General features: G+C 44.1%; 1 protein-coding gene across 1 annotated transcript; it reads right to left on the minus strand.

Annotated features, from left to right (window-relative positions):
• Positions 1 to 667: 667 nt before the first annotated feature.
• On the minus strand, positions 668 to 9390 carry LOC120727450 (protein NLRC3-like). Its single transcript, XM_040021703.1, has 9 exons — positions 9067 to 9390; positions 8606 to 8737; positions 8111 to 8242; positions 5591 to 5722; positions 5126 to 5227; positions 4665 to 4796; positions 2801 to 3042; positions 908 to 2696; positions 668 to 767 (listed from the first exon to the last, which is right to left on the minus strand). The coding sequence occupies exons 1-9, from the start codon at positions 9174 to 9176 to the stop codon at positions 719 to 721; spliced, it is 2820 nt and encodes a 939-aa protein (XP_039877637.1). The 5' UTR covers positions 9177 to 9390; the 3' UTR covers positions 668 to 718.
• Positions 9391 to 11678: the final 2288 nt, after the last annotated feature.

Consider the following 11678-nt stretch of genomic DNA (forward strand, 5'->3'; position numbering starts at 1 on the left):
ACTCTCAGCCAGGTTCCCCATAGCACTCCTTTTATTGTGGTTACATGAATATGCACAGGGTCATTAACATATGACATCTACATACAAACAAAGAGTACCTTGCCTGTGCGTTGTGTAAGTGTGTGTGTGTGTGTGTGTGTGTGGGGTCAGAGTGTGACCCGAAAAATGACTTCCCTAAACCTGCTGGTCTGGAAGTCTAGCAGTTCATCTAAACAAAAGGCACTTAGCCTAAAACAGATATAGCCACGTTTATCCTACCATAAAACAATAAGACAAGGTACGACCTCTTCCCATGCTCCTAGAGTGGAATGCACACAAAGTTTGCAGACTATTAAGGATCGAACCTCTACCAATCTAAAACTAATTATAAAACTCTAAGCATATATAAGTAGATATTTCTAAGCATAAATGACAATCAACAATACAAAACCTAACACCTATGGTCACGAGCTGTGGGCAGTGACTGGAAGAACCAGATCGTGGTTACAAGTGGGGCAAATAAATTTTCTCTGAAGGGTAGCTGGTGTCTCCCTTGGAGACGGGGTGAGGAGAATCCCCTTCACAAAAACTAATCAAGTGAACAAGACTCTCCAGGAGGTAAACATTTAAATATCCAAGTCTACCATAAAGAGAAAACTGCATGAAGGTAAACACAGATGGTGCATTACAATTCATTGCATGTGTTTTACATGAAGAATGGAGGATATACCGTCCACTTTCACTGTGTCTTTAGCAGCAAGTGGCTCTTTGTTGTTTGGCTAGCTGCACTGAAACAGGAGAATCCAGCTGTTAGCCGTGACGTTGGTGTTTGTAAAGCACTTTATAACCAAGGACTGTGTTTTTAATTTAAAGATTAAACTATTAACCGACACTGATCAATGATGTTAATGATCACATCTGGACTCACCGAGCCTTTCTGCAGTTCCTCACAGCTGGAATCAGTCTCAGTCGTCCCTCCTTTGATGCTTTGTACTTCTGCAGGTCAAACTCATCCAGAACCTCCTCTGACATCTGCAGCATGAAGGCCAGAGCTGAGCAGTGGATCATAGAGAGGTCCTTTGACCTTTTCTCTGACTTCAGGAACTCTTGGATCTCCTGATGTACTGAGAGGTCGTTCATCTCCATCAGACAGTGGAAGATGTTGATGCTTCTGTCAGGAGAGGATTTAAACTTCTTGTTATTCTTCAGATTCTTGATGACTCTCTGGATGGTTTCTGGACTGTTCTCTGTCTGACCCAGCAGACCTCCTAAGAGTCTCTGGTTGGACTCCAGACAGAGGCCATGAAGGAAGCGAACAAACAGGTCCAGGTGGCCATTTTTACTCTGGAGGGATTTCTCCATGGCTCGTTTAAGGAAATCATCCAGAGATGACTCTCTGTATTTATTTCCCAGGAAGTTCTTCAGCACCTCTGACTTCCTGTTGGTGAAACAGTGGAACATGTAGACTGCAGCCAGAAACTCCTGGATGCTCAGATGAACAAAGCAGTAGACTGGTTTCTGGAAGATCACACACTCTATTTTGAAGATCTCTGTACAAACTCCTGAGTACACCGAGGCCTCTGTCACATCCAGACCACACTGCTCCAGGTCTTCTTGGTAGAACATGATGTTTCCTTTCTCCAGATGTTCAAACGCCAGCCTCCCCAGCTTCAGAAGAACTTCCCTGTCAGCCTCCGTCAGCTCCTGTGGACTCGTCTCATGTCCCTCGTGGTACTTGTTCTTCTTCCTCTTTGTCTGAACCAGCAGGAAGTGTGAGTACATGTCAGTCAGGGTCTTGGGCAGCTCTCCTCTCTGCTCTGTAGTCAACATGTGCTCCAGAACTGTAGCAGTGATCCAGCAGAAGACTGGGATTCTACACATGATGTGGAGGCTCCTGGATGTCTTCATGTGGGAGATGATTCTGCTGGACAGCTCTTCATCACTGAATCTCCTCCTGAAGTACTCCTCCTTCTGGGCGTCAGTGAAGCCTCGTACTTCTGTTAGCCTGTCAACACATGTAGGAGGGATCTGATTGGCCGCTGCAGGTCGGGAATTTATCCAGACGAGAGCCGAGGGAAGCAGATTCCCCTGGATGAGGTTTGTCAGCAGCTGGCTGACTGATGACTTCTGTGTGACATCAGACAGCAGCTTCCTGTTGGTGAAATCCAATGAAAGTCTGCTTTCATCCAGGCCGTCAAAGATGAACAAAAGCTGAGAGACAGCCAGCTTCTCTGCTGTGACCTTCTGTAGTGTTGGATGGAAAACATGGAGCAGCTCCAGAAGACTGTACTGCTCATCTCTGATCAGGTTCAGCTCCCTGAATGAAAGCAGAACCACCACACTGACATGTTGGTTCTCCAAGCCCTCTGCCCAGTCCAGAGTGAACTTCTGCACTGAGAAGGTTTTTCCAACACCAGCCACGCCGTTGGTCAGAACCACTCTGATGGGTCTCTGTTGGTCAGGTAAGGCTTTAAAGATGTCCTGGCACCTGATTGGAGTGTCATGGAGGGCGTCCATCTTGGAAGCTGTCTCCAGCTGCCTCACCTCATGTTGGCTATGAACCTCTTCACTCTGTCCCTCTGTGATGTAGAGCTCAGTGTAGATCCTGTTGAGGAGGGTTCTACTTCCTGTTTCATCACTTCCTTCAGTCACACGTTCACATCTCCTCCTCAGACTGATCTTATGTTCATCTAAAACCTCCTGCAGACCAACATCTGCTGAAAGAAAGAAAAACAGAAAGAAAACTCTTCAATGTCTGAACAACAACAAGAAGTCCAGTTTTCAGAAATGAGTCCATCAGCAGACAGATGTTCAGTCTTACTTTGTACACAGCTGCTCTGACTGGCTGTCTGCAGTCCAGCTCTGCTTCTGGATCTTTCTCCACACTGGGGACAGGACCAGTCTCCTGATGAAGCAGACTGGTCCCAGTATGAGGAGATGCACTGTCTGCAGAACCAGTGTCCACAGCTGGTAGAGACTGGATCCTTCAGGACGTCCTGACACAAAGCACAGCAGGACAGCTGCTCCTCCTCACAGACACCACTCCTCTTCCTCTTCCTCCCTCTGTGAACACATTTCTTTATCACTAAAATCATTGACTGTCAGTGACAAACATCCAGATTTGATGACACTGTGCAGAAGCTCTGATGGTCACAGAGAAAAGTCAAAGTGGAGAAACTTGTGTTTGAGTTCAGAATCCAAGTTTCCTTTGCTGTTCCTGCCTGTCTTATTAAACACAGAGTGATCAGCCTACAAACTCCACAGCAAAAGCCTTCATCACACAGCTGATTATGTCCTTCACTGGATGTACTGGAAGTTTGGGATCCATCACTTTCAACTGACCTTTGACCTCCTCTAAAAACTGTGGTGGAGCAGCGGTGTCACATTCAGAGCTTTCAGCTTTATTTTGAAAGAGTTCAGTCATCAGGAAGTGAACTTCTGGGTTCTGATTTCCTTTCTATTATTTTACAGAAGTGAAGAAGAAGAACTAAAAGCTTTGAAATGATCTGAGTGATATTTTTGAACATTGCCACCAAATTGAGTTCAGCCTCCAGCAGTAACTTTGTTTCATGATGCCTCCCTGATGATGTGATGTTTGATTACAAACCTGTTTATGTGTTAGACATTAATCACATGAACACAGGCAGAAAAAAGAAGCCAATGAAACAAATGACAGAAACGTGTTCATTCACTGCCATGATCCATATTTGATATGTACAGATGTTTGTAAAGAACACGTGTGCAGCGCTTTGTTCTGAGTATCTGCTGTCAGCACACAGTGCAGCAATAACTACAACCACACGTTTCTGTAGATCCTGAACATCAGCCTGGAGGAATCTGACCTCAGGTCTGCACACAGAGGAGCTTCACCTCTGGGATGATGCTGGCTTCAGCTCCTTCTACAATCAGGCAGAAGCTTCTGCACCATCAGGACACAAACAGAGAGGAGCTTCTATCCTCAGACCATCCAAGTCCTAAATCAGAACATGCTCCCCTCATAGCATCACCATCAGGGTTTAAACAGGACCTTACATCATGTTCTTGTCTCACTGTCATATTTCAGATCATGTCTGATTCATTATGACGTCACACGCTGCTACACTGATCCTGCTGCTTCATTACTGCTGATATTACTCTGCTCACTCTGTTCAGTTACTCTGTTTACATCACTTTGCTCATTTGCTTTGTTCTGCTTGCACTGCTCTGTCAGTACATGCTGTGCTAATGTGGCACAAAGCACTTTAACATTACATCTGCACAATGTTTCATTATTTCATTTAATGATTGTTTCTAATGTTTTGTCCAGTCACAGGAGCAGCTCAGCACATTTCACTGTGTTGTACGTGTATGACGATGCCTGTGACAAATAAACAGCCTCGGACTCTTCAATCTTCTGCATTTCTTTGGAGATCAGCTCAGTGGCCTGTTGAGACCATCTTTCTATTTCTGATGACTCAGTTCAGATTATTATCCTGATACTTTCTTTTAAAATGTGATGAAATCATTTATCTGATGTTCTGACACAAATACACCAAAACAATCCCAAACAGCACAAACCACCACGTTACACACAGTGTAATAAAAATACAGGCAACTACAAATAAAAACACTTTAAAATATAAACTAAAATTACAAAGTGGTCACAGAATTTCAAACACCCATAAATGAGTCAGCAGATCTCTTACATGGTCAGCTGAGCTCCATGATTGAAGAACATTGTTGCTGCAGGTTCATGACTGAATTGTGGAGGTCTTTCTCTGGACCAGTCACTCCTCACAGACACACAGCTGGATGCTGGAGACTGTGACCTCTGACCTCTGCAAACACAAACATCAATAACTGATCAGTTCTCTCTGACAGCCATATGATCAGCTGATCCCTCTGTGATACTGTGTCTGCCTCATAACGCTGACAGGTCAGCCAATCATCAGCCAGTTTTTTCTGTCTCTGAATGAACTCAGTTTGTTCTCAGCTCTTCTCTCTGATTCTGCTGCACTGACTTCACTTAAACTTACAGAGTTCAGATCTTAGCAAGAAAACAAGTCAATAAAAATCAAACTCAGATCAAACAGTTTGAACCAATCACAGATCAATGATTCTGTCATGGTTATGTTGAAATGACTAATGAAGTTAGTAGTGTTCTTACATTGTTGCTGCAGGTTCATTACTGAAGCCTGGAGGTCTGTCTCTGGACCAGTCACTCCTCATAGACACACAGCTGGGTACTGGAGACTGTGACCTCTGACCTCTGCAAACACACATGTTACATTCATAACACATCAGTCCCTAAAACTCTAAAATATTGAGCTTCAGACTCTGCTGTATGTAATCAAAGTGATGTTTATTTTGTGTTGCAAATTATTAAATTTAAATATAGTTTTAGTTGAATATGAGAAAATATTTTTGTCATGTTATGTCCTAAGTTGAAGGCATTGTATAAGTTTTTGTTCAAATTTAGATCGAATGATGAGGAAAGGATTAAGACGTCAACCTGTGGGTGTAGGGCTAAATGAGGATATACTTCTGCCTGCTCCGTTTCAAACAACTGAATGGAATGATATTATGCATATTATGCAACAACCTTTGAACTCTGAGTTAGCAGATCTCTTACATGGTCAGCTGAGCTCCATGATTGAAGGACATTGTTGGAGCAGGTTCATTACTGAAGCCTGGAGGTCTGTCTCTGGACCAGTCACTCCTCACAGACACACAGCTGGATGCTGGAGACTGTGACCTCTGACCTCTGCAAACACAAACTTCAATAACTGATCAGTTCTCTCTGACAGCCATATGATCAGCTGATCCCTCTGTGATACTGTGTCTGCCTCATAACGCTGACAGGTCAGCCAATCATCAGCCATTTTTTTCTGTCTCTGAATGAACTCAGTTTGTTCTCAGCTCTTCTCTCTGATTCTGCTGCACTGACTTCACTTAAACTTACAGAGTTCATATCTTGCCCGATATCAGAGGAGCTACAGGGAGTGCAGCCTGATGTGCTTCACTGAGTCGTGGCTAACCGTGCTAACTCTGGACTCACACATAAACATGAACAGACAGAACAACGGGAGTGGTCAGAAGAGAGGAGGGGGTTTGGCTGTGTTTGTGAACGATAGATGGTGTGACTCTGGGCATTTATCTATCAAAGAGACGCTATGCTGCAAGGACATTGAGCTGCTAGCGGTTAGAATGAGACCGTACTATCTACCGCGAGAGTTTACACATGTGATTATGATAGCTGTGTATGTCCCGCCCTCTGCTAATGCTGCAGCAGCCTGTGAGGTCCTGCACACTGTAACCAGCAGACTCCAAACACAGCACCCTCAGGCCCTTTTCCTGATCTCTGGGGACTTTAATCACCTCTCCTTGTTAGGGATGGGTATCGTTTAGGTTTTATCCGATACCGGTGCCAAACCGGTACTTTTGAAACGGTGCCGGTGCTTAACCGGTGCTTAAAGAATGGAGAACACAAAATTGGTCCAAAAACCTCCCATGTACAGCTGTTTTTTTGTAAAAAGATAACAATGTTAGCCTTTTCTGCAGCTATGGGGCATATATGGTATCACTCTTGGCTGGAAGCAGTGCTTAAACAATGGAAAAAAACACAAACTTTGTCCAAAAACCTCTCATGTTTAACTGTTTTCCACTTTTTCTTTGGTCATTTTAGCCTTTTTGGCCAGGGTGAAGGGAGTATCTGCCATCAAACAAGAAGACAGCCGCATGTAGCTATGATGATGTTTGCTAGTTCACCTTACATGCATTAATGTAATAACGTGGTTAGCCTACTCAACGTAAATTACACACGAACAATTAAGCTACTCACGCAGAGAAGAACGGCTGCTGCTGCATCATCATCCGTCATCATTTCTGCTACACTGGCAGGGCTAGGGGCCAGGACTCTATTCTTCGGGTTTTTGGGGGATGTTACTCCGGGTCCGATAACAGGCAACCCACCGGCAGTAGATGTGCTCGGTGTGAGGTCTCGCAGCAAGCTATCAAATACGGCGCATTTCTCGGCTTTAAAAAAACCCCGCTACGCGTCGCCAGGTGTTTCATCGGATTCTTGGTGTTACCTCCTTTGACAGTATCACAGTATCAGCTTAAAGCACTTGTTGCTGCTGAGTTTGCATCTTTTGCTGTGAAGTACAGCCAGACTTTTGACCGCTTCGCCTTGGGCATTTTTAATCTGTAGCTCTGCTATAAAAGAACGTACGTACCTGGCCCCGCCTACTATCCTCGGAAACGTAAAATGATTGGCTAGAATCTAAAGTGTGTCACAGCTCAGGAAAAAAAAAAGCACTGAAATAAAGCACCGAAATGTGCGCTGCTTTTCGGTCTGGTTACTACCGTTTATGTCAGAACCGGTGCCACCATGGCACCGGACACCGGTACCCATCCCTACTTGTTAGCGAGTAAAAGACTGCTTGAAGATATTCTGTCTTGGTTTTCGTTCTTCACGAGGAATACGTCTCTAGGCTAGCGGAGCCTGTGGAAGCCCAGACTCAACAATGGTTGTATTTTTCTCTTTAAATAACAGCTAGTCAAGTTAACGAAAAAATGTAAGATTAGTTTTTTCAAATTAGCGCACCAAATCGCTACCTTATCATGGTGGAGAGGTTTGTATGTCCCAGGGATCCCAGGGTCTTTGTTGTTCGGATCTCCCATGGCAAATTGGTGCTGGGTGAGGGCCCAGACAAAGAGCAATTCAGAAGACCCCTACGAGTGTACAATCAAGGGAAGAGTTCACCCGGCCCAGATTCGGTTACCAGGGTCCCCTTGAAGTCAAGCCCAGGGAAGATGCCCGAGTGCAGGCGTCTGGTGGCCAGCACTTAGTTCACTGGCTCCCAACATTGGCCCACCCTCCTGCAGGCCCACCACCCGCAGGAGGCGCTGTAGGTGTCGCATGCAATGCGTACTGGACGGCGGCCAGGAGAAGAGAGCCTAAGAGTCCCTAAGTTTTCTAAGAAAACTAATAACCAATTCCAATATTCTTCTCTCGTTTGTGTAACTGGATCATCTTTGTGTCCTTTATGTTTTACATCACATTTATGCGGAAATATATATTTTTTTAAAAATCATAATAAAGTGGTCACAAAATGTCAAACACCCATAAATGAGTCAGCAGATCTCTTACATGGTCAGCTGGGGTCCATGACTGAAGACCATTGTTGCTGCAGGTTCATTACTGAAGCCTGGAGGTCTGTCTCTGGACCAGTCACTCCTCATAGACACACAGCTGGGTACTGGAGACTGTGACCTCTGACCTCTGCAAACACACATGTTACATTCATAACACATCAGTCCCTAAAACTCTAAAATATTGAGCTTCAGACTCTGCTGTATGTAATCAAAGTGATGTTTATTTTGTGTTGCAAATTATTAAATTTAAATATAGTTTTAGTTGAATATGAGAAAATATTTTTGTCATGTTATGTCCTAAGTTGAAGGCATTGTATAAGTTTTTGTTCAAATTTAGATCGAATGATGAGGAAAGGATTAAGACGTCAACCTGTGGGTGTAGGGCTAAATGAGGATATACTTCTGCCTGCTCCGTTTCAAACAACTGAATGGAATGATATTATGCATATTATGCAACAACCTTTGAACTCTGAGTTAGCAGATCTCTTACATGGTCAGCTGAGCTCCATGATTGAAGGACATTGTTGGAGCAGGTTCATTACTGAAGCCTGGAGGTCTGTCTCTGGACCAGTCACTCCTCACAGACACACAGCTGGATGCTGGAGACTGTGACCTCTGACCTCTGCAAACACAAACTTCAATAACTGATCAGTTCTCTCTGACAGCCATATGATCAGCTGATCCCTCTGTGATACTGTGTCTGCCTCATAACGCTGACAGGTCAGCCAATCATCAGCCATTTTTTTCTGTCTCTGAATGAACTCAGTTTGTTCTCAGCTCTTCTCTCTGATTCTGCTGCACTGACTTCACTTAAACTTACAGAGTTCAGATCTTAGCAAGAAAACAAGTCAATAAAAATCAAACTCAGATCAAACAGTTTGAACCAATCACAGATCAATGATTCTGTCATGGTTATGTTGAAATGACTAATAAAGTTAGTAGTGTTCTTACATTGTTGCTGCAGGTCCATGACTGTAAGGTGGAGGTGTTTGTGTAACCCCGTCACTCCTCACAGACACACAGCTGGATGCTGCAGATGCTGCTCCGTCCTCTTCCTCCATCTTCTTGATGACAGGGTGGAGTTAGTCTGAGAGGTAAACACACACACTCAGAGGTGCTGTTGTACTGGAAGCATCACACTGACGGCTTTCTAATGTTGGAGCTTTGGCCCTAAAGTCCAAACCAGTTATTTTAGAGGCTCAAAGTCTTTAAAAAACACAAAACCATCACATTATTTAATAAGTACATGATCAGGTGGATGAAGGAACTCAGTGTGTTTGGGATCCTCATCATGGTGAGGAGCCCACATGTTACGGCTCCTTTGGAGAGAAGCTGAGGATCATTGCAGGAAGTGAGCTCATGAAACCAAACTGCTGTTTGTGAGCAGGATGACTCTGTTATTGGACCTGCTCTGTGTTCTACATATGATCAATACTTCAAATATCTGTAAACATCTCATCTTATATTTGTTGCACTTGGTCACATCTGTCTTTAAAAATAGATTTTTAATGTCACTGAGAGTTCTTTTCTACCTTTATTGATTTATTTTGGAATAAATTAAATATAAAGGTGCCAGAAACTGCCTGCAGCTTCTGCTCGGTGACAGGAAACTACTGTCAGGCTCAAAATGACTTCAGATTATTCATCACAGAGTGTTTATAGATCACAGGACACGTTACAGTTTCACTGTCGATGTTTTAGTTTTAAAAATGACGTGATAAGATCTTACTGTGAATCTGCGCGCTCATTGGCTAATACCCTGAGACTGACAGGTGGTTATCCAATCAGCGTGCGGCCTCACACGGACATAAAACTCTAAAAGTTTGTTTCTGAAGGGATTTTCAGATCAGACCTGATGTTTCTGCCTACAGCCTGTTTACCGATATAATCAATATCAGATATCAGAGCAACAGAAACCTCGGTGATCAGGACGCCGGGACTGAGAACAGGAAGTGGCTCAAACGTCGCACTTACATAAAGTGAACTCCACTCACCGAGTTTCTGTCGCCATTTTAGTTTTAAAAGACGTCGTGATAAGGGCGGGTCTTACTGTGAACCTGCGCGCTCATTGGCTAATAACTTGAGATGGACAAGTCGTTATCCAATCAGCGCGTGGCCTCTTCCGACATAAAGTAGTTTCGTTTGAAAACCCAAAGTCTGATTATTTTTGCCTCCACTGACGGAGCCTGTTGTTCCCGCCACAGAGACACAGTAATGTCAGAGCGGTGTTAACACTCACCTGCCTCAGCACAGCTCTCACTCTCCTCCTGCTCTCTCAGCTAAACTCACTTCCTCTCTACTTACAGGAAACCAGCGCTCAGAGGAGCCGACCGGCCTCACGTTTCACCCACAGACACGAACAGCGTGGAATTATTTTATGTCATAAGAAGAAACATATTCATGTTAACACTCAGCTGCCTCAGCTCCACCTTCCTCCTCCTGCTGCTCTGAACGGAGAATCAACACTTTCACTGCTCCTCCCTAAACTCAGAGGATGCTGGGACTTGTAGTTTTTAAACTTCGTTCAGCCGTCTTTAGTCCATCCAGGACACGCACTACATTTTGGGACAGTTACTAACCCCACATCTGGGGCTACTGGGTGGCACCAAATGACTCCTTCAAATTACAAACATATATATTGTTTATTAATAAGCAAATATTATGCAAAGAAAAACTACAAGAGAGGAACAGGCAGACCAGAAAATAACAGACATGAAACATAACTGAGACAAGGACACAGGGAAAGCGTCGTAACAAAACTAAAAACTACACATCAGGAAACCTTAACATGAGTCATGGAGCAAGGAATGCTAAAACTAAATAAACACAAAATAAAAACTATAGACACATATTCAAAGGAGCTTGCAAAGAAAGGCGTCTGAACTTCTTTTCTGTGCCTCTTTGCTGACTTTAAGAACGCCCATTTAGGATAGCCGCACGTTTTGAGTGCTTCCTTTACATGTGTGTGTTCCTTCCTCCCATCACCCTTTGGAACACAAACTTGGAGTAATTAGGACCCTACACCACCGGGCAGAACATGTTCCCTCTAAGCCTGAAGGGAAAAAGCAGGAACACACACATGTAAAGGAAGCACTCAAAACGTGCGGCTATCCTAAATGGGCGTTCTTAAAGTCAGCAAAGAGGCACAGAAAAGAAGATCAGACACCAGCGAGGGAGGACAGACGCAACAACATTGTCATCCCCTATGTAGCCGGTGTATCAGAGAAACTCAGGAGAGTTTTCTCCAAGCATGACATCCCGGTGTATTTCAGACCCAGCAACACGCTCAGACAGAAACTGGTTCACCCGAAAGACAAAACGCCAAAACACAAACTTAACAATGTGGTGTATGCTGTACAGTGCAGCGAGGAATGCTCAGACCTCTACATTGGAGAGACCAAACAGCCACTTCACAAGCGCATGGCACAACATAGAAGAGCCACCTCCACAGGACAAGACTCAGCAGTCCATCTGCATCTTAAGGATAAAGGACACTCTTTGTCCTCTCTGTCCAAAATGTGAACGTTGGCATATGTTCACATTTTGGACAGAGAGGACAGATG

This window comes from Simochromis diagramma, unplaced genomic scaffold (genome assembly GCF_900408965.1).
Source record: "Simochromis diagramma unplaced genomic scaffold, fSimDia1.1 OVJJ01000356.1, whole genome shotgun sequence".
In the NCBI taxonomy this organism is placed as follows: Eukaryota; Metazoa; Chordata; class Actinopteri; order Cichliformes; family Cichlidae; genus Simochromis; species Simochromis diagramma.